The sequence below is a fragment of the Sceloporus occidentalis genome, unplaced genomic scaffold, assembly GCF_023333645.1.
Source record: "Sceloporus occidentalis isolate IW3139 unplaced genomic scaffold, rSceOcc1.0.p SCAF_5, whole genome shotgun sequence".
In the NCBI taxonomy this organism is placed as follows: domain Eukaryota; kingdom Metazoa; phylum Chordata; class Lepidosauria; order Squamata; family Phrynosomatidae; genus Sceloporus; species Sceloporus occidentalis.
The window spans coordinates 44,045,576-44,069,220 of NW_028316985.1; the positions used below are offsets into that span (position 1 = coordinate 44,045,576).

The window sequence follows — 23,645 nt, forward strand, 5'->3', positions numbered from 1 at the left end:
TAATCATAAACTGATCCAGAATGTCTCTCTATCTTGAGAATGTATTTACAGTCGGCCCTCCATATCCACAGATTCAAGCATTCACAGCTTGAAAATATTCCAAAAATTATAAATTCAAAATAGCAAACTGATGTTCTCATTTTATATAGGGGACTTCATTTTACTATGCTACTGTATTTAATGGGACTGGAGCATCCATGGATTTGGGCCCACTGTATCTTCCCATCCATACGCTACATCAGATCTTTAATTTGTGTTAGTTGCATTCACTCCTGTCTTGGGTTCTCTTTAAGGATTAAACCCATATTTGAAGCAGGAAAAGCTTCAGTGCTGATAGTGTTTATAGATTACATTACTTTAATTTCTGTGTATTCAGAGTATAATGCAACCACAATGTGTGTATGATAATACCAAATTTTTAAGTTTTGGTGTTTATCCTATTCCACTGATCTAAAGCAATTTCAGCTCCGCCTGAAATTAAAAATGTGCTAATTACTTTCCTGCAGTTCAATGCCTTCTAATGGAAGCAATTGTTTTAATAATATGCTGAGTGGAGTGCCCTATGTGGCAGTATCTCCCTGATGCTGTGATTCTATTTCTCATTGGATTCTTTTAAAGTAGTAATAGAAACTGGTAGTCATTATGAGCCAAAAAAAAAATAAACTTCTTCAAAATCTCTTCTGTTGATTAAGCAGATAGTTGTGGACATGCCTCAGTTAAGAAAACCTCTGTCAATGAACCTCCTTTTTTGTAAAGACTTTTTTTATGGGAGCCCAGATCAGGCCTCTCCTCCATTTTCATGTCTTCTGTCTAGCTGGAAGGTTTTTTGCAGGATTGGCAGGATGGTGAAGACACACTTTCACTGTTGGGTTGCAGCAGCATGTCTGTAGTAAATAATGCAGTAAAGAATGAGATAATAATAAACCCACAGAATGCTGGGCCATTATTTAAAAAAATCCCCAATAACTATAACAGTTTTTACTGAAAAATTCAAGTGTTGGCTAACTAGTGCCTGGTCTGCATCAGTATGAGGTTGATAAAAAAGGTGCATGCAATTTCACAGATTTAATGTTTTAAGATGTTGTTTAAAAGAAGCCTGTCCCTGATACAGATAAAAAAAATCATTTTCTGGATATAATTGTATCATGTGTGTGTGTTGATTTTAAAAAAAACCACCACCGAAGTTCATCACATCAGAGAATTAAATCTTATATATGTGTAGGACAATTAATAATGTGTTTGTGGGGGGTGATTAAAAATTACTTTTCACTGTGTAAGTCTTTGAAATGTAAACAGTCTGTCTTTATTGAATCATAGGAGTATCCAAAAAGTGATTATGCATACAGGAAGCTGAATATAAAATTTGCACCTTGGGTAAGCACAATCTGACATTTCAAATAACCTTTAAAAAAAGGACATTTTTAAATTGTAAAGATATTATCCTTTTCATTTGTTTTATATTGTTTGTTCTCTTAACAGATGGTGGTTTCAACATGCCCTAAAATCATTTTATAGTGTAAACATGTAACATTGTGTTAACAGTATACACTCATCCCTCCATGTTTGCGGCTTTGATATTTGCGGATTTGATTCATATGTTCTCTCTAGGAACATCTGGGTCCTCAGGTGCAAGTCTATGGTCAACTTTAACTAAAGGTTGCACTGAAAGACCAGAGATTCCTAGAGAGAATACTTTACTAGGCATTTGTAGCTCCAGTGCAGTTTTATGGTCAGTGTCTGTCGGACGTTGACCACAGAGTTGCATTGGAGGACCTAGAGATTCCTAGAGAGGTGTCCTCTCAGGTAAAAACATTGTGTTTTTGTTATTTGTGTTTTTTTCTATATTCACGGGGGTCTTGTGCCTCTAAGCCTAGCGAATATGGAGGGACAAGTGTAGTTCAAGTTGAGACATTGCTTTGATATACATTTGCAATGTTTGGTTATAGGACACTTGATCAGGGATCTATAAGCCCAGATTCTATTTCCACTTCCTCTTCCTGCAACAGACTTTGCCTCCTGTGAGTTTTCTGCACTTTGCAGAGTACAAGAAGAACACTTGTACTGTATCAGATAGAATCAGTTGTATTTTCTTCTGATTTCTGGCATATGCAGATAAATTGGGTGTTTTCCTTACTTGTAATACTCTTGGGAAAAGGAAAAAAAACATACATACAAGACACTGCCTTATATAGATTCCTCATTCTGTAAAGCATCACATTTTGTACACTGATTGTCAGTGGAACTTTTGAATTTGAGACAGAATTCTTTACCTGCACTGCGTGAAAAGACCAGATCAAGAAGTAGGACTGTTTCTATGCAAAGCTTGGGAGCACTAGTAACTGTTTATTGTAGTAAAATGGAGGCTTTTCCTTCTTTGAACCTTATCAATCTTGTTTAACTTTTGTTTATGTAATCCTATACTGGTCCAAAAAACACTGCAGGAAAAATCCAGTTTGAAATCACTTTAACTGACCAGGCTCAGTGCTAGGGAATCCTGGGAATTGGAGTTTATTGTGGCACCAGAGCTCTCTGGCAGAGAAAGGTAATTTTCGCAAAACTACAATTCTCAGGATTTTTTTTTTGCACTGAGCCAAGGCAGTTAAAGTGGTCTCAAACTGGATTATTTCTGCAGTGTGTTTTGGAGCACTGTTAGTTGATTTTTAGTTAATTGATTTTGATTATTATATATATATAAAAGTTTTTATTTATGAGTGGCCTTGGGTCCCTTTCTGAGAGAAAGGTGGCATAGAAATGAAAGAAATAATCATGTGACACTCTTCCTCAGATTTTTTTTCATGAGGAAAAGCCAGTGCCAGTCAAAAATAAGTATTTGCTAGTAGGCTGCACCAGAATTTTTGGATCCTTTCTGGCTTCACTTCAAAGGATTAAAGCATTTATAAGGCAGAATTATGATTCTGAGGACATTTACATTCCCATTTCCCCTTGAATTAATTCATTGATGAAGTACTGTATTAAGCTTAGAGCCAAAAATGCAGGTTACAGTATGACCCCATATCCATAGGGCCAGTATCCAGGCTTTCACTTACCCACATCCAAAAACCTCTCTAGGCATTTTTTAGGTCCTCCAGAAAGTTCCCTGTGGTATGCATCTGGTGGAAGTAGACCATAGAGTCACACTTAGAAATGACTAGCAAGATATTTTTCTAGGAATCTCTAGGTCCTCCAGTGTGATTCTATGATCAACTTCCACCAGAAGTCATTCATTTCATTAGCGTGCTCTGTTATCTGTAGTTTCACGTTTTTATGGTAGGTCCAGGAACATATTTATTATTTATTATTATTAACCTTTATTTATAAAGCGCTGTAAATTTACACAGCACTGTACACACAATCTTTTAATTAGGCGGTTCCCTGCCCTCAGGCTTACAATCTAAAAAGACACGACACAAAAGGAGAAGGGAGTGGTGGAGGGGAAGTGGATGAGGGCCAGCAGTTCTTCTCTACCTCCAAAGCCTGGACCAAGGCAGATGGACTGGAGGGAGGGCTTGGCTTCTTAATAGATGTGTAAACTTCTTCCAGGGAAGCCTGTTGGAGTTAGCCTGCCTCTCTAGTAGGATAGTACATATAAAATATATAGCAATACAGGAAATGATTCAATAAAACAGGCAACAAAAGAACATCAAATAGCAAGTGACAGTTATGCAATGCCTGGGAACGCTTCTCTGAACAGGATGGTCTTCAACTCCGTTTTGAAGCTGGTTAAAGAAATGATGGCTCTTGCTCGCGGGGGAAGAAGGTTCCAGGAGTGAGGGGCAGCAAGTGAAAAGGGGCGAATCCGAGATGGGGCAGAGGAAATCCTGGGCTGGGACAGCAGATCTTGACTACCAGAACGGAGGGCCCTAGTGGAAAGGTGAGGAGAAATAAGGTCTGATAAGTAAGGAGGGGCCAGCCCATGGAGGGCTTTAAACGTTGACAGCAGGAGCTTGTACTGAATGCGGAAAGGGAGTGGGAGCCAGTGAAGGGATGCCAACACAGGAGAGATGTGGTCAGAGCGGTGGGTGAATGTGATAATGCGTGCAGCTGAATGCTGGACAGAGTTTAAAGGACAGAGGTGAGAAAGAGGAAGCCCAGCCAAGAGGACGTTACAGTAATCAAGTCGTGAGACCACTAGGGCATGGACCAGGATCTTGGCAGTAGAGGCGGAGAGATATGGTCAGATTTTGGCAATATTGTATAAGAAGAATCTACAAGCCTTGGCTCTGGTCTGGATCTGAGGGATACACGACAGAGAAGAATCAAAGATAAAACCAAGACTGCAGGCTTGCTGGACTGGTTGAATAGAAATGTTGTCCACAGAGACAGAAAAGGAGTGTTGAAGGTGGACTTAGGAGGAAAGACAAGAAGCTCCGTCTTGGACATGTTGAGCTTCAAATGCCGATGGCACATCCACTGCAAGACAGCCTTGAGACAAGACGAAACTTGCTGTTCAAGTCTTGGAGAAAGGTCAGGGGTGGAAAGATACAGCTGGGTGTCATCGGCATACAGATGATAGGAAAAACCAAAAGAGCTAATGAGTTTACCTAAGGACAGTGTGTACAGGGACAGACATATCACTCACAGATACGGAGATCGTACTGTAGTTATGAAATATAGTGGAATTACCTTTTCATGAGTTTAGACATTCAGCAGATCTTTTAAAAATCTGGACCTAGAATATAGATAAAATGAATACAATATCTAAACAAGTTTTGTTCCATCAATTAAAATGGTAAATTATAAAAAAAATACCAAAAAGCCAAGAATAACCAAATGTTGCGTACATACATACATAAAAATCGACTTGATAAGTTATCAAAATGGTTAGTTATAGTTGGAAGAAAAATAAATACTGCATTTCGAATTTATACTTTATTGTACTTGAGAGACTAAAGTTAATTACAGCAGAAATATTGAATATTTCACTTAAGAAGTTGATAATGTTCTATTTATTGGTCTTTTCAGAGAACAGAAAATTGCAGCATCTGAAATGGCTGCTATAATGAATTAACCTATGACTGTGACCTTGGGATTTTCCTATGGCCTGGTACAGATGGGCGGGAAGCGCCGTAACTGGGCCGATACTAGGGTTTGGAAGCGCGCAGCAACCACACGCTCCCGAACCCTAGCATGTGACGGCGGTGCCATCGTGGCAGCTTCTGGTCCACACGGGGGCTGCCATGATGGCGCAGCATCCACACATCACATACAGGAAGTGGCAACATGACGGTGCCCTTTCCTGTTTGTGGCGCTGCAAAAAAAGGGCTGCTCTAGGCAGCTTCTTTTTGGCAGCACATCGGTGCCACATGGTGGGGCTGCTACGACAAGGGGGAAAGATGGGTGGCACAGAACCGTCCATCTGTCGAGCCCCTGTAATACAGAGTTGAGTCATAAATTTTATCCTTAAAGAGTAGGCTGATAGTTTAAGGAAATATGTTCCTGATAAACTTCTGATATTCTCCAGATGAAGCTTAAAGTATTGTCTACTGTAAAATTGAACTCACATAAATTTCACATCAGTAGGGGCGATAAGTCTATCTTTTCACTGCAGCCATCATGCAAATCAAAGGCAAATCATGTCTAACATGTGTATCTATCAGGTTCCATATGAAGTACTTGGTATAATTTCATACAGTGAATGACAAAGCAGGTTGCACCATGACCATGTATAATTCCTACATTAGATTTTGTCGGAAGCAATTAAGGGCATCCCATAACCTCAAGGAAGTGTTTTTTTTTTTATTGAGAGTGAAGTTTTAATACCTTGTTGGATGACACTGGGCCAGTATACATGGGCCAAAAGGGCTGTGTTCACCCAGGGCTTGCATTGCCCTGTCCAGATGACACAAACCATTAACCTGGGCTGGGGTTGATCAGTCCACATGCTGATCCAGCGGTCCCACACTGATCCTGGCCAAAGAGGCCTTAATCTGGTCTAAAAAGACCAGCTGATTGCAAAACTATCACATCTTCTGTTGTGAAGGCCCCTGCCGCAGACTCTGACATTGGAAGGGGGCACCCACTGTTGACTTCCAGCTTTGATACTGTAGACGTATTGCCTTGAATGTAAATGTTTTCGTGTACCCTAAAAATCTGAAGGTGGAAACATATACAGTACGTATCCATCCAAGCCATAAGCCTGTTGAATTTATGAGGACTATTTTCCAGATAAATGGATATAGGATCAGAATAGCAGCTATAGGGAAATCATGCTATCCTGACAATAGTGTAATGTTATTTATGGGTAGAGGTACTGTATATTTTGAGATTATAGCAAATAACATTCTGACAACAGCCCCATTTTCCAGAGCAATACTGTTGGATCATCAACAAAATCTTGACTTCCATTGTTTATTTTTCTTCTAGCTCTTTCTATTATACTATTAATATTTAATGATCTCTCTCTTTAACAGGAATTCCAGTGACACAAGATCATGGCAACAATAGAGGAATTGGCCCATCAAATTATTGAGCAGCAAATGGGAGAGGTATTTGTATATACATTCTTAGGAGGGTTATATGTTACAAACATTGATAAAGACTTTCTAGTAATTCATTGTCAGTTACATCAGAATGTCTGTTCATAACATCTTGAATGTAAAGTATCTGAGAATACTAATAGCAGAACTTGTCTTTAAAATTAAGAATTTAATTTCATAGAACACACTAAGAGCTTCAGTTTTCTTTTTTCAAAAAAAGTGTTTTTTTAGGGGTAGGAGCAGTAGTGTTTTTTAAACTTTGTTTCAGTTTGTGTTATTTTTCTCCAAGCTAAACCTTTTAAAAATAAGTTTCATTGTTAGCATCCAGAAAATTCTAATTGATGATTATTTTGTTTGATAATTCCATTAACTGTTGTGAGATGAGTAAATGAAAGCTGTCCTTCGCAGGACAGGGCAGGGCAGGGCAGGGTGACATTTATTACCAAGGGAAACAAATGTTCTTAAAAGTATTTAGTTCTCAGCTCTCTCTTTCATTCTGTCAGTTAGCTTGCCCGTGCCCTTTTAGTAATACAGCTTTGGGCAGCAGTTCAAAAATTCATCAAACTGTTCATTTGGTGTGGGGCAGATCACTATGGGCTACATCTTTCACAATATCTCACCATGGGTTGTACTGACTAGGACATAGGGAAATTGTAGGGCAGAAACATCTGGAGGGTCAGCCACAGTGGCCTATCCCAGATTGAGTGAGTTAATGTGTCTGGTGTTTTGTTTTGTTTTGCTTTATTTTTGCAGATGGCTCATTCCCAAGGATCTGTTACCCAAACACTAATGGATGGGACATCACAAAGAATTCAGATTGTCCCTGCAGATACAGGTCTCTCCTTACCGCAACGGATACAGGTGCATTGAGTTTAAAACATTTTGTTTAACTAGTTGAAAAATATTTCCTAAATGTTAGAATTTCAGGAGGAAACGAAAACATATGTGATAGGTGCTTTGTTAACAAGCCCAAATAAATTTAACTGCACTAACAAGATAAAATGAATAATTTATAAATTGGCATATAAAATTATGCTGTTTAACAAAAATTAACATTTTGAAATCAACAGTGCTATAGTTGTGTGCCTTTATGTTGTTTCCAACATGACCCTGAGGCCTATTATGGGGATTTCTTGGCAAGATTTATTTAGAGAATATTTTCCTTTGCCTTCCTGTGAGGCTGAGAAAATGTAAGGTGCCCAAGGTCATCCAGCGGGTTTCCATGCCAGAGCAGAGATTTCACCTCTAGTTTCCTGCAGTCCTAGTCCAAGATTCAAACCACTATACTGTGCTATTCCATTATACCACTTTTATTTTAAAATCAGCCATTTAGATGACAATTTTTTTAAAAAAAAACACTCAATAGTAATAGAACTTAATCCTAGATTGTGGTTTCAAAATTATAAATCTTTTCTACAGCCAAAAATATTAATATGTCCAATACTAGTGAGAGAAAGAGAGACAAACTGCTGTATTTGTCTGTGTCAAGGGAGTGGTGAAGAGGGCCTGGTGAAAAAGACATCAGCATACTTGCTTCTAGTGTCTGCAAACTGCATCAGAGGGTGCCAGAAGAAGGCAAGAAACAATTCACAAGAAATGAAGGCACTGCATGCTCGTGATGGCAGCACTTTTTAAGTGCTGAAATGCACACTGCGTCTCCAGTTATATCTCACTCAGTTTCCACTGGAAACTTTTTAAAACGTCATTAAGAAAGGAAAGAAAAATGCTTCCAATTTTTACATTTTTCCCCCTCAGGGCTTTTATATCTTTAAATACCCATAGACTTCTGAAAATTGTGAATGTGTGAAACTTAGTCCATTGCTTAAGTTTTCTTACTGTCTTGAAACAGTGGTATAACCATCTGGATTCATCCTTAACATGGTTTCTCCTTAAGTTTGGAGAATTAATGAATAGACTGACCATTTAAACCATTATTTCATATTTATTGTGAAATTTTATACATATTTATAACATGAATGGCTCAGAACATGTTATGTAATCATCATTGTACTTCTATATCTTTTGAGATCTGACCTTGTTGCTGACAAAAAGATGCCCAGCATCTTAGAACCAGTAGTTACAGTAGGTCAGTTTAAATGAATGAGACTAAAGTTATTCATGATGGCATTCCCATTTACAGTGAACCCTTCCTATTGGTGAGTTTGACTGCCCACAGATTAACATGCCCCATATTATTCAATGGCAGTATATGCTGCCATTGAATAATATGAAGCGTGACCATCCACATTTTTTGCCATCCAAGGTAATGGCAGAACCAGACCCTGCAAATGGGAAGGGTCCATTGTATTTAAATTTACACTGAAGTGCCCATATCAAATACCACAAAGGGTAATCAAGCCAGTGATGCCACCAGAGGGAACAAACACTACCCTGTGGTAATTCTAGCTCTGTGTAATGTTCCCTTACTTTGCATGAGTCTTTAGATATCAGGCAGTCTTAAATTTTGAGTGAGCATGCATGACACTAGATTTTGGCTTCAGTGGTGATTTGTGAATGTATATTGCATCTTCTGAAAGTAGTCAGTATTTAGTCATGCTTGATAATACCATGATTATGTTAGACCACACCTACTTTTAAGCATGAACTACCATAACAATTTCAGATAAATTTGTTACTAGATTGTTACAGATCAGCAGACAGGGCAGAAGATTCAGATCGTTACAGCACTTGATCAGTCTGCAACAGGCAAGCAGTTCATTTTAACAAATCATGATGGTTCTACCCCAAGCAAAGTGATTCTTGCAAGACAAGATTCTGCTCCCGGAAAGGTTTTTCTAACAACTCCAGATGCTGCAGGGGTGAACCAGCTATTTTTTACATCTCCAGATATATCTACACAACACATTCAGGTATGTTGTCCCATACCTTTGGAACTTATTTAGGTGACTTTTAAAACCCAAGACTCATGCTAATCCTGATCCTTACTTACTGTATTTATACCCCGCTCTTCAGCCTTAAGGCTCTCAGAGCAGCTTACAGATAGTTATTCAGACAGTTCCCTGCCCTCAAGCTTACAATCTAAAAAAGTTATTCATTGTAATATTAACTCCAAGGAGCTCTGAGTATTATAGAGTTGTTAACAGCATTTGAGTCCATTTAAGCTCACAGAGGGTTTTTGGCCCAATTAGTTGAGCAGGACTTTGAAAGCTAGTTTTTCCAATCTTGGTCCAAAATTCCTATCTGCAATGCAGTGGGTAGAGTGTTTTTATTGATGACATGCCTGAATGGTATGGTAAAGAAGTACTTAACCTCTGGAAAAGTGCAAACAGATTTATAATCATGAAATAGTGGCAGATATCCTTTAATGTCTCAGAACTAGTGGTTTCATTGACACAGTTAGTTGATATATTTATGTATAGCACCATCCATGTATGTATGTATGATTCTTTACAAAATAGATATGGTAGTTCCTTAACTTCAATGGACTATCAGTCTAAAATAGACACAAGAAAATGATAGAGGAAGAGGAGGAAAGTGGCTATGGGTAAGTAGCGGCAAATCATAGTTTGGCTTAGCTACCATAACATACAGGGACTAGGGAAAGGATCCCAAGGCTTCCTTGAAATGTACGTTTTTGAAGAAGACTTTTAAAAAATGAGGTAGTCACACTAAGGAGAGGCATAACACGTAGAATCATTTATCCTCATTTTGTATATTCTATATGCAGTGGCAGAATTGGTGGATGTGTTAGCCATAGAAAAGTAACGTTTTTTAATTGTTAAAATATTACATCTTGAATTCTGAGGTGATTCTGATAGCAGCAGTGCAATTGAATTAGTACAGCTGAATGTGGTTCCTTTGTTCTCTGCTGTTCTCCTTTCTAGTTATGTATCTTCATCTTCAATACAGTGATTTTTGAGATTGTAATCCTGTTTGTGAGCCATGTGGCCAATCCGTTATCGTACCTCTATTTTTGCAATCATTAAAATGGGAGAGGCTTGGGAGAATTATTGTATGTTTGCAAAGCTAAATATAAAGTAATCTGAACATTCTGCATCCTATATTCTTACAATATTGCTAAGTTTTAAGGTGGCAAATAGGAGAGAAGGGTTTGAGGGCCTGAACAGACTGACAGGAAAAATCAGCTTGATCCTGGGTTTTCTGAAAGTGGGTGGAACCCCCATTGTCTGCACCACCCACTCCCAAGGCAGGCTGAACACTCTTGGACAATCTGCATCACATGGCATCAAGCTGTGCCACTCTAGGTTTTTTGTTTTGTTTTGTTTTGTTTGCCTCCCATGCATGCACACCATCACACAAACACACCACCAGTGACTGCCAATTACATATCCTCTTTCCACCTGATTTGTGTATGTTGTAACTACTTCCATTGCATTATTGGTGACCTGTCGTATTTGTCATGCTGTCAGTGTCATGGGATGTGTGACGAATGGTACAGCTGGTCATGCGTGCACATGTACACTCAGACAAACACCTCATATAATGAGCAATGGTGCCGCCAGCTGCATCTCACTGGTACCAGGACACATGCTCTGGATCACTTCCCTATGCTGCCTTGCTTTCCCACATTACTGCACTGCACCAGGCTTTTTATATGCTTGTGCAATTATACACATTTTCATTGTTAAGTTGGAGTATCTGAGGTTCTTTTTGCTCTGGTTTTTAGCCTTGGAGCATGGCTTCATGTTGATTTCCACCCATTTTTGCCTTGTACATCGTCTAAACAGCTTGGATTCAAGCCAGTTTGAAGCCACTTTATTTGACCAGTGTGGACAACTCCTGAGTCTCTGTATTTAAATAAGACAAGAAAATTAACTAGAAAATTAGTAGTAATATTGATTAGCAGCAAGCTATAATATTAAGAATTATATTTGCAATTTATTAATTTTGTCCTATTCTGTTTATTCAGTGGTAGATTAATTTAATGTCTTTTGAATGATTTATCAGTTGTATTATCTAGAACTTAGCTATACTTTATGAAATAGCCTTCATGCTTACAGTCTCTCTCTCTCTCTCTCTCTCTCTCTCTTTCTCTGTGGATTTATGCAAAGGAGTTAATGAAAGCAAGATTTAATTATTTATTATTATTATTATTATTATTATTATTATTATTATTATTATTATTCCAGATCTTAACAGACAGTTCTTCTACAGAACAGACTCTGAATAAAGTATTTGATCTCTGTGTTGTTTGTGGAGACAAGGCATCAGGTAAATCACTGTGTAGTTGTACTTTCAGTATTGTTGACTTGGTGGTAACATAGGTATTCTTGCAGTGATGGGCACATAAATGCAGTTATGATATGAAAAGTACTTGTCCCTGTTCAAGCCACAAAAGATAAAATTGAGACACTTGAGAATTCTGGGTAAACTGTTTCACATTTGAAAATTGTCTTTGAAGTTTTTCTGTACAAGAATGGCCACCTTGAGATTAGAGATATTGTCTTCTAAGTGGTCCCCCACTGGTTTTTAAGTACAGTTGGCCCTCCGTTTACACGATGGATCCATTCCAGACACACACACCCCTGCGAAAACAGAGGCTTGCATGTATTCAAGCCTCATAGGCTTGAATAGCCCCCTCCCCCCGTGCACAAGGCCCAGGTGCGCACACAATTAATGGAGGTCGCCCTTCCACACATAATCAAGGTTGCAGATCTGAGATCCGCAAGTTAGGAGGGGCAACTGTATTTCTATTTCTGACATCAGGTTTATGTCCATTTATTCTTTTCTGCAAAAAATGTTCTGTTTGCTAGACAGTGCTGGCAAACAGTGGCATATATCACATTGGAAGATGAGCTGGTGTTCAAACCATTGATAGTGCAGATGCCAGATATATCACCTACTGTAATAGTGTTGCTAAATGTAAATATGTGATCTGAGTTTCTGGATCTCTCTGTGTCCATGTTTCTGATGAAATGTGCTGTAGTCCAAGAAAGCTTACACCACATAGAATTGGTTAGTAGTTAATGTTATTTTTCTTTTGTAAACAATTTATTAGGTATAGAGAAATAATATAGAATCTACTAATAATATTTCATAATTAATGTAATTTGTTATGTGACCAGGACGCCATTATGGAGCAGTGACATGTGAAGGATGCAAAGGATTCTTTAAAAGAAGTATACGAAAGAATTTAGTGTACTCCTGCCGAGGGGCAAGGGATTGTGTGATTAACAAACATCATAGAAACAGATGTCAGTACTGTAGGCTGCAGAGATGCATTGCATTTGGAATGAAACAAGATTGTAAGTATGGGCATTGACCAAAGTTTATTGTAGGGAAGGGACAGTCATTGGAGGACATAGTTGATTTTCTTGCAGTCTTACCCAATACATCCAAATTAGGGGTGATGGATGAATTAGAAATTTAGTAGCAAGGAACTATTGATGCAGTGAAGGCTTAAATTGCTTCTAGAATGAGCATTTTGCTTTCACATTCTGTGTGTGTGCGATAATAATAATTTATTTAGAGATCAGCCCTTTCCTAACATTTTTGCACATACATAGGACCTTTCTCAACCTCAGGGGTTCCATTCTGGACCCCTACCCCCTACAGATGAAAAAACTGCAAAACATCAAGTCCTGTGGTTTTCAATGGTGGTGTGCACACATGCGACCACTCTGCCATGTGTGTACGCAGCCACTAGTGGCAATAGTGGCTATTGGGGAGGGTGGGCTGTATAATTGCCAGTCAGAAAAAAAAATATTGCCTTGCATCTGAGAGCCATTCAGACTGCTGAGTTTTCCTCTCCTTTCCCCCACTACCTCAGAAGGGAGGTCTGTACATATTCAACGTATGTGAAAAATGTCCCCACTGTTCATATATGGTGCAGTGATGATAAGGTTAAGATGGATCTATTTCACATACTACAAAATCAGAAATAATAATTTCTAAAAGCAGTGACTTTGAAAATACATTTGAAAAGAACTTCAAATTTCTTGATAGCTTTCCAAGGTGCTCCCGTTAGGTGATCAGTAATGGCAAATAAGTCTCTGAAATACTGTTTATACTCCACTACCATTCTTCTTGTAATATACAATTGAAACATTGGATATGTTTTAGAATGTGCACTTAGTTTTTGTGGGGTATTGTTGGATCTAAAATGGCCTACAGATGTCCCAGAAATGCTAACCAAATTTTTTGCGGAGTGTCCCTTCAGCACACAGTCTTAATGTTCAGAATCTTTTGCATCGTGCATGTGTACTGTGGTAGACAAACTGTGAAAATGATTACTTGGTAAAGACAGAGAAATTGAAGGTTTTTGTCAGAGAATATTAAATAAACAAAAATTTCCTTGTGGAAACTTACTGATGTCACCTACAAACTGATGATTTCTGAATAAATTAGTATAATATTATAATGTTTTTAATTTGCTTGAACTTGATAGGTTTGATATTGTAAAAATGTTTAAAATAGAAAACTTAACAGTAGTAATTAAAATGCAAAGCTCATTTATAACAGCTAATTGTGTGTGAATTTTGAATTGTTACTGATAGCTCCACACCCTTTTGTAGCTGTTCAGTGTGAGAGGAAACCTGTTGAAGTATCCCGAGAAAAGTCTTCAAACTGTGCCGCTTCTACAGAAAAGATTTATATTCGAAAAGATTTACGGAGTCCACTTACAGCAACTCCAACTTTTGTAACAGACAGTGAAACAGCAAGGTATGTAAACACTCCTCTGGATTTGATAACTTGTTGGCATTTCTTAAGGACATGAGAAACATTTATCTCCTTTTATTTCAGATCAACAGGAATGTTGGAGTCTGGAATGTTTGTGAATATACATCAGTCTGGTGTAAAGAATGAGCCTACAGTTCTGATGACTGCAGAAAAGGTGAAATAACTCTTTTATTGAATATAGGTTTTGTTGAATGCAAGTTGCTGATTTTGATATTTTTTACCATTGAAATTGGTATGTATGTATGTATTTATATGCCGCCTTTGTCCTGGAGTAGGACCCAAAGTGGCTCACAGATAAAACTGATTTTTAAAAATTAACAATAAAAATTTAAAAGTAATATTTGAAGTGTTTCCAACCAATTGTCTTCTTTTTTTATAAACCTTCTCTTATTCTATACTAGCGTTTTTAAAAACATTGAGGGCCAAAACAGATGGCCCGGTAAAGCTGGTTTCTAGCTATTTTGGGGGCATGCCGTTTAGACACACCACGCCCCTGAGTTGCCTAGAAGCCGTGCCGGCATTTAGACTCTGGCCAGCTTCTGGGTGACTTGGGGGCATGGTGTTAAGATGCCAGTCACCCTAGAGCCAGCAAAAAGCTGTCTCTAGAGGCCAAGGGGCAGAAGCTGGCCAGATTGGGGCTGCTGCATGTGGTTCCTGTGGCCCCAATCCCACTCTCTCAGGAGTTATACACAGGAAAATGTCAACAACCCTTTGTGGGAGGGAGCAAGAGAACAGGACAGAGGCTGAAAGGGAACTGTTCCCACCCCTGTTCAAGTAAGAGGAGATAACTAGTAAGTAAAATTCCTAGAATTGCTACGAGCTCTGGTCGTCTTCTGAGTCTACAGCAAGGCCCTGTGACAGACTAAGGACTGATGGTATGCTAAGTCTCCAAAATCATAATGGGAGTTCAACTGATACTTTCTTGACTGCTCATTGAACTCCATCAAAATGGTGGTGCTCACCTTTGAACTGTATGCTGTAAAATGACACCAGCCAAGTTTCATTGCATAGGCAAGGGATCTTGGCATATTATCCCAAAACATGGTTTTTTAATCCAGCTCACAGAAAATTGTAATAAATAAGGATGGGAATTTTACTCAGAAACAGAACTTAGTGCCCAAACAGACAGGCCTAAATAAAGCTGCTTCAGGTCACTTTGGAGGTATGTTGTTTAAATGACACATGCATTTAAGAGGCCAGAAGCTGCGCCAAAGCTGTGCTCCAGTCCTTAGAACTGGAGTGTGGCCTTGGTGCGGCTTCTGGACTCTTAGAAAGCATGCATCATTTAAACAGCATACCTCCAAAGTGACCCAAAGCAGCCTTATTTTGGCCTGTCTGTTTGGGCCTTTAGTTGAACAGGATCAGCTTGTCTCTGTCAGTAGAAGCCATCACAGAGAATGAACACTCCCTTTCTCTTGAATTCAAGACCTGGAAAGGCAAGGGCGAGTACCTGTGTGCAGTTGTCTGTTGCTATGGTCGTTGCTAGTTTGAATTCTGCAACAATCTCCTTTTGTGTGTAGACACCCTTTTTCCTGACATCTAAATTTGTAGGAAAGTATTTGGATTTCCAGCTCTGTAAGGAAATGGTTACTAGACAGTTGCTTGCCCTCTGCTATTAAAACGTAGCTGGCTTTATTAATTTAATTACAAGTAGTTCATTTTCTCTGTTTAGTTTCCTTCTCATTTGTGTTTATTCTGAAGCACACCTACCCGCTACCACTGTTTAGTGTCCAGACATTTTAAAAAATAGTTGAAATGGTTCATTCATATAACTCACCCTCCTTTATTCAGTGATCAGGGTTAGTGGGAACATCATGTGTAAGCAGGTAAAGACATTTTTGTAAGATCTTGGCCGTGCTGTGGTACTTTCTTGTGCACTTATCCAAGTATCTTACAAACCATTAGCTAATGTATTCAGGACAACTATAAATAGTGTAATAATATGAACGACCATTAATTAAGAATAATTCTAAAGGTATAGTATACACTTTTTGTGATTTTTGGTAAATAAGTGAATTGTCAGAAGCAATAGACTTTAAGCTTAGGTGGAAATTGTGCAAGGGAAAAAGAAGTTGTGCAGCCTCTGAATATCTCCACCTCCTTTGAAAAAAGTGCAAAGAATGGAAAATTATGCTTCCAGGGGTATAGTTCTCAGTTTAATGGCTGATTTCTTCCCACTTACACCTCTATCCCTGAAAATAAATTTCAGAATGGCCTAAAATAACCATTTTTCCAATTAGGGAATTGACTTTGTGATCTAAAAACAAATGGGTGCAATCTATGGGGTCAAGGGCTATGTCGAAAATGATGGATGGATAGCCCTTATAACCTCAGTAGCTGCCCAGTCCTACTTAAAGATATATGAATCACAATGGCATCTCAACGTTTTTAAACATTATTGTGAATAGCAGTTCCACCATTGATAGGCTTGCAATTAAGGCCTTCTTTTTAATACTACAGTATTCCCTCTGCTTCCTCTGTAAAAGTCTGCTGCTAGCAGTAACACCCTTTATTATGTATTTCTTAGGTTGAAACTTGTCAAGGAGATTTAAGTACTTTAGCAAATGTGGTAACATCATTAGCAAGTCTGAGTAAGTCCAAAGATGTGTCTCAGAGTAGTCCTGATCTGTCTCTGATAGAAAGTTTAAGCAATGGAGACACTTCATTGACTGAACTCCAGCAAGATGAGCATGCAAGTACTGACGTTACAAGGTACGTTTTGGTAGCATATGAAATCACTGAATGTTCCAAGGACAGTATGGGTACAACAGTAGATCCTTTCACTTCTAGTATTTTTCTTAGTTTGAAGATGGTATGGTTAACTTTTTTTACTGGTTAACCATGTTTAGTATTGTTAAACCACTTGACTCAGCTGTGTAAATGGATTATGTCCAACATGGGCATCCAGTCGAGCATATTTTGCCTTATTCTGCAGAGACAGACACTCCATTCTTCTGACATCCTTTCTTTCTCAGTGTGGTGTTCAGCACTTTCTGGGTTAATAAACCACAGTTTCTCATTGCATGTGAACTGGGAAATTATGATTACAAGGATTGAAACAGGCAAGAAGTTTAAGTCATGACTTAAACTTGGGTTAAGATCCTGGTGTTTGTTGCTTGCTGTGGTTATGTTCACAGAAAATATTGAATGTGTTGGGATACAGTACAGCCCCTGTATCTACAGGTTTGGTAACTGTGGTTTTACTTACTCGCATCCAGCGGGGGGAAAGGGTCTTTGGGGCCTTTTTGCCAATTTTTGCTAATCCAGGGTAAGCATGAGAATATATCCCCAGTGGATATGGGGGTCATGCTATACTGTAATTTTCCTTTTCTTAAGATGCTTGAAAGAAATGTATAATGGGCTTTTGTCATTATTCTTAATTCTACTAGTGATGCCCAAAAGAAGCGGTGGGAATGAGGGATAAGAATTACCATCACCCTAGTGATGCCTTTGATCTGACCCAAACCATTTTTGATTTCAAAAAATACACAAATAGAATCATAGAGTTGGAAGGGGCCCCATGGACCATTGGATCCAATCTCCTGCTCAGTGCAAGAGCTCCAGCTAAAGCATTCCTATCAGCTAGCTCTCTAGCCTCCTTTTAGAATGTTTCTTAAATCATATCAGGAGATACATGATTAGGGATTCCTGGCATCATTTATCTCCTTTCCTCTTTCTCATTTCTTAATTTTGTTTAATATGTGTTTCTGGGCCTTGTAAATATTTTGAGTTTATTTGTTATTTTTGGCTTGCCTTCCCAACTTGATTGACCTTCAATGCATTATTTGTAGGGCATTTGATACTCTTGCGAAAGCACTAAACCCAGAAGAGACTGCATCATGTCAAAGCTCTGCAGAAAGTATGGAAGCCAGTGCACATCTGCTTGGTGAAGAAACAAGCATGAATATTGTTGAAATAGAAGGCCCACTTCTCAGTGATGTTCATGTAGCATTCAGGGTACTTAAACATTTATTTTTCTTTAATCAAGAATGATTTAACTTGTCTAGATATTGGTTGAACATATTGGTTAAGTGAATTTTTAAGGAATAATAAGAGTGTACCACTATTGAATGGTTGGTCAACACTAATTTAAAAGTGCCATCAGCATGCAAGATGATAGCTTTATTATGCCTTTCCACCTCAATCCAAGGAAACAGTTTCAATTCTAAACCAGCGCTTCTCATCAGTAATGGACTTGATGAGGGTGAACAAGTTGAAATTTAATCCAGAGAACACACAGGACCTCCTGGGCAGTTGAAAGACAGATTGAAGAATAGTTAAGACATTGGATCTGGCCATGGTGTTACATGTTATAGTTTCGTCCTATTTGCATTATTGTAACATGCTGTATGTGTGGCTGCCTTTGAAGACGTTGCCTCTGTGTAGGATTGGAAACTTCACCTGGTCCAAAGAGCCAGGTTGTTAACTTGCACACAGCTTTCTTGTTGCAACAGGACTACTGGCTGCTGGTCAATTTCCAGGCACAAATTCAAAGTGCTGGTTGTGATTTATAAAGCCCTTATATGAGTCAGGTCCAAGTTATCTGAAGGACCATAATCTCACATATGACCCAGCCTATGTGGTGGGATCTTCTGGAGAGATCCTTCTCTCTGTCCTGCTACCCTCACATGTGAAAACATAGCAGAGGGTCTTCTCAGTAGTTGCTCCTAGGCTCTGGGACTCCCTTGCTAGGGACATGAAACTGATGTTCTCCTTGATATACTTCCACAGGAAGACCTTTTTGTTTTACCAAGCCTTTGGAGATTTGATGGTTTTCTCAAAGGGAAAAGGGGCTTTTGGAATGTGTTGTACTAATTCTATGATTCTATGCTTATCTGTTTTCTTCTTAAAGGTCTAGTTGTTAACTACTTTTAATTCTGTTGTTAGTTTAATTATACTTTTAATTTTTGTATTATATGAATTTTAAAGCTGTATATGTTTTAACCTTTATAAACCATCCTGAGCCCCAGACTGGGAAAAGAACAGTATATAATAAGTATATATGTATGTGATTACTACCTAATGTGACTGTAGAGTATTCTTACGTGTATGACATCTAACTTAATGCAGTTCCTCAGAAACAGTTATCAGTTGGTGGCCTCACATTTATCATGTAAAGTAAATGTTTAATATATATTCTGAAATCCATAAATCTGTAGTTTCACATACAATTAATCACCATGGGGCTCTGTAGATTAACTTTGTATGCTGAGAAATGGGATAATACATGTAAATTATTCATGGCAAGGTTTCTCCTAGCTAGTTTCAAACTCTTGTTTCTGCAGTTCACAGATATTATTAAGTGGCAAATGCTTTCATAGTTGCTATATCATTGCAGAGTTGATGATGCAATGGAAATGTAAATAGTGATTTTCTTTTTTACAAGAATAATTTCACAAACCACTAAAAAAAGTATATGAATGGTTAATTAAGTAGTGTAACAGTAGCATGCATAAATAAAAAAGAAAATTCATCACATATTTATGCAAAACTACAAAATAATCCCTTATCTGTGTGCTCTCTTTTCTAATATTCAGGTTCTGTAGAGCTTCCAAGAAATTTATATTTTTAGTAACTGACTTGCTGTCATCATTCACTTTGAGCAGCAAGCAAAGACTGCCCCCAGAGCACAGTGCATATTTCTTGGCAGGGAACAGTAAATGCATTAGGCAGTGGGCTGGTGACAGAAAGATCCTTCTGAAACATTCGAAAAGCTTTAGAAGGCTCCTCTGATGTTCAACAGGGACAGGCTGCCAAGCAGAACTCAAACCCTGCCTCAAACTCATTGCCCGATGCATTTGCTGTTCCCTTCTAAGAAATGTATCTTGCCTCTTTTTTTTCTGTTAAAAGTTGGATCCCAGACTTGAGAGTTGACTTTGGAAGTATCTTGTAAGGACTTGAGCCTGGAAGGTAGAGACATGAGACTTGACTTGAAGTAAAAGACTTAAATACAGTACATCACTGCCCTATGTAAGATTCCCCGAATCTGGAGTGGATGGGGCCATGCATTGTGTAGCTTTATCACCCCAGATTTGGTGATAAGGTCTTGTGCCTTATGACCTCAGATTCAAGGGGAAGACAGCTTTTTAATGGTTTTTGTTACACAGTATAGACATGCCCCAATATGAGTGTTGAACATAAGCTTTAATCATGGTTGAGGATAGGTAGATTTTACACTGAGTGAATGGGAGCATGGTGACCCATCGCCTACATCTGATAACTTTACTATTGGTTAATATAGCCGATCACATGTAGATACATGTTGTGAGAATGCTTTCAACTTCTGTGCAAAAAAGTGGCACAGCTGCATCGATAGGTTCTCAAACCCAGGCATTCATGAACTGATGCACATGACCGGCTACCATACACTTTCAAACATGGTACTGTACTCAAATGAACCCAAATAACAGTTTGGAAAAGTTGTGCAAATCCACCATATTATGAGTCATTAACATTTCAGTGGCTTATGTTCTGAAAAAAGGTGATATTCCATGTAAGTACTAAAATATTCCAAAACCTGAATATTTCTTGGAGCACAGTCATTTGAATGAACAGACTGTTGGGGCAGAAGGTTCATATAGAAAGCAGATATACACAGGAGCCAATATGTTCTTAAGAAAACACTTCTGAATGTGTTCAGAGTGAGGTGGGTCAACAAAGAGCTGGTTATTCAGGGAAAGGTTTCTGGGTAAGGCAATACAGGAATAGAAATTTGCTTGAAGGAGAAATTCATAGCAAATTGCATGATTGCCAAAGAAGAGTTCTTGTGCTATAACTATAATCACTAATTTTTTTACTTTTATCTTATTTGTTCTGTAAATGGCCTTGAATCCCACTCTTGAGGAGATGGTAGAATATAAATAAAGTGGTTGGTTGGTTGGTTGGTTGGTTGGTTGGTGAAATTAGCAGTTGTATCAAGTTCTTTATGCCTTTTTTTCTAAAATACCTTACAGGTATTTCACCGAAACTGTTGTTGGCTGTGTTGTTCCTACATCAACCCTAAAATAATTCTTAATTGAGGGAATAGACTAGTCTGTGAGCCTCCTTGTGTTCCACTCTGGGAGAAAGGGGGCATATAAACAAATAAATATAAATACATAAAATAGCATTTTTATTAAATGTATCACATTTTTTAAAAAAATGCATTGGTTTATGAACAGATTGTTGAGCTGAATAGGCAAAGTGCGGCCCTAGGAGGACTTCATGCACCTTCCAAGAGTTCTACCCACCTACCTACCTTTCCGGCAACAATAATGAATTGCCTCTCCTGGAAACCTCCAGGGGTGGCAGTTAACATTTTTAATATGTGACAGGGCACAGTTTTTAACATAAATAAATTCCCATTTTTCAAAACTAGAGGTAGAGTTTTGTCTCCTTCCTGTTTTTTGTTTTGTTTTGTTTTAATTTTTGGTGAGCTGTGCAGCCAGCAGAAAGCCCTCAGAGGCAAAAAATTTCTCCCACAGACCCACTAAAGTTGTCCACTCTTGTTGAAGATAATAAGAGTGTATCATAAAAGTTCCAGTCTTACATTTTTAATATTATGATAAACTTGTACCATTTGTTGAAAGGTTTATGTTAACATTTCTGCTATCTGTATAATTTAAAATGTGACAATTCATTGATCTCTAAAAATACAATTTTCTGTGACAGCTCACCATGCCTTCGCCTATGCCTGAATACCTGAACGTACATTATATTTGTGAGTCAGCCTCCAGATTGCTATTCTTATCTATGCACTGGGCACGTTCTATTCCTTCCTTTCAAGCTCTGGGGTGAGTATTGAGGGGTTGACTTGATATAATCAAGGGTCATTTCAGTGTATTTGTGTTTTGTATGGCTGCATACATGTAGTGAGGGAGGAGGTGTACATTTTTTTTGGCTGGTTTTGCTGGCCAAGCACTAATTATGATTAGTATTGTCACCTGCCAGTCTTGGTGACAGCATGAACTATTCCCAGTGTTCTCCCAGTAAGAAGAGCTTATGTGCCAGGGCTTGAAAGCATCTCGCTATTTTTCAAGCAGCACCTCCCAATTTCTCTCACTAAACATTTTATCTTCTAGACCTAGACTCTGGACTTGACAGTCTGACTTTTCATGATCAAGATTCTTTGGGAACCTTAGCCAAGTACAGGCAATCCCAAACCTTCTTCCAAACTTTTTGATTTGAACAGTGATGAAGATCACCTGCCCCTAGCTGTGGACCCACTTCCGACAAACATAGGGGCAAAACAGACCGGCAGTAAGTTGGGGGTGGCATCTGAGTGCAGCATTTAGGCACCACACACTCTGATGCCACTGGGAAGCCACATTGCTGACCACATGTGCAGTGGCTTCATGGCATTTCAGCGGATGTTTACATGCGCCACACTGCCAAAAAGCTGTAGTGGCAGTAAGAGTGCCCTTTTTCCATCCCAAAAAAGGAGTGGCATTTTGCCACTTCTTTTTGGGCCAGAAAAATGCCAGATCGGGGCCATGGCATGCAGGTGCCACATCCCTGATCTGGTGCTCAAAGGGGCAGCATGACATCACCACTTTAGAGCCATCTGTTTTGGCCAATAATAAGCAGCTACTTCAACTCAGAAGTTTTCCAAAGGGTGGCACTACAGTTGTTATGTTAAATAGAATGGTTGAAGCCTGCATATTTTTTTTTTGTATAGTCATAAGAAATGGATCCATTTTAAAAGAGGTAGTGAGTCTGTGTTCTTCATATATGGCTGCTTATATTATGTTCATCTATAGCAGGTCCAGCTGAGACTTACTATCAGCAAAGGAACATGAGCATGAATTATCTGTCATTCAAATCATGTTTATATTTATTGTTATTTAAAGCTTAAGGACCAAATTTAGGTATGAAGGCACAGACCATAAAGCTTAATCCATTCCCTGTCTTCAGGTGTTTTCCTCTTAATAAAGCACTTACAAACATTTATTTTCTCCAGCGTTGCTATGCTAGACATCTAAAGCTGTGCTGAAGTTTGAGTGGATCTCTATCAGCTCAGATAGAGTGGACAAAATACTTCAGCTGAAGGGAGACACTATTATTCCCCCATGCTAACAGGTCCCTCTTTTGTGAGAGTCTTCCAGTATTGATTCTTGGTTTGTGAATAATACTACTGAGAATAAAACTACTGAGAAATACCTGGAAAAACTTTTATTAGAGTAATACATTAGGAAGTGACCGGAGGGTCATCTAGACCAACACTGTATCCATATAATAGTATCTTGTAGATCATCTCAATCTAGAACAGAACGAGTTCCATATTTGAATGCAATGGGGCTGACATTCCTAGCTTTTTTTCCACATGGTACCCCTACCAGCCCCTAAGACTGCTACACAGAGGACTTTGGAACTCTGCTAAATATGGGAGGACTGTTGGAAGTGGAAAGGTAGAGATTTGAAAATACTGGCTAGGAACACCTTCCACAGATGGTCTATTCCATGTTCAAAGATCCCTCAGACATTATAATCACATGACAGTATGGTCTTGATTCAGAACCTGATCTATAC

General features: G+C 38.6%; 1 protein-coding gene across 7 annotated transcripts in view; it reads left to right on the forward strand.

Annotated features, from left to right (window-relative positions):
• The window catches only part of LOC149312095 (nuclear receptor subfamily 2 group C member 1-like), a 33,107-nt gene that overhangs the window by 3,053 nt on the left and 6,409 nt on the right, over positions 1-23,645 (forward strand). Inside the window, exons 2-12 of one of the 7 annotated variants that reach the window (XM_089523945.1) lie at positions 1,318-1,374; positions 6,411-6,485; positions 7,230-7,337; positions 9,116-9,346; positions 11,588-11,669; positions 12,524-12,703; positions 13,955-14,120; positions 14,202-14,292; positions 16,666-16,850; positions 17,930-18,095; positions 21,789-21,910. In XM_089523945.1, coding sequence (XP_089380071.1) covers positions 6,432-6,485; positions 7,230-7,337; positions 9,116-9,346; positions 11,588-11,669; positions 12,524-12,703; positions 13,955-14,120; positions 14,202-14,292; positions 16,666-16,850; positions 17,930-18,095; positions 21,789-21,910 — 1,385 coding nt within the window. In that variant the 5' untranslated portion in view covers positions 1,318-1,374; positions 6,411-6,431. The remainder of the gene's footprint in view (positions 1-1,317; positions 1,375-6,410; positions 6,486-7,229; positions 7,338-9,115; positions 9,347-11,587; positions 11,670-12,523; positions 12,704-13,954; positions 14,121-14,201; positions 14,293-16,665; positions 16,851-17,929; positions 18,096-21,788; positions 21,911-23,645) is intronic. The other 6 variants (XM_089523947.1, XM_089523948.1, XM_089523949.1 and 3 more) reach the window with 6 other exon arrangements.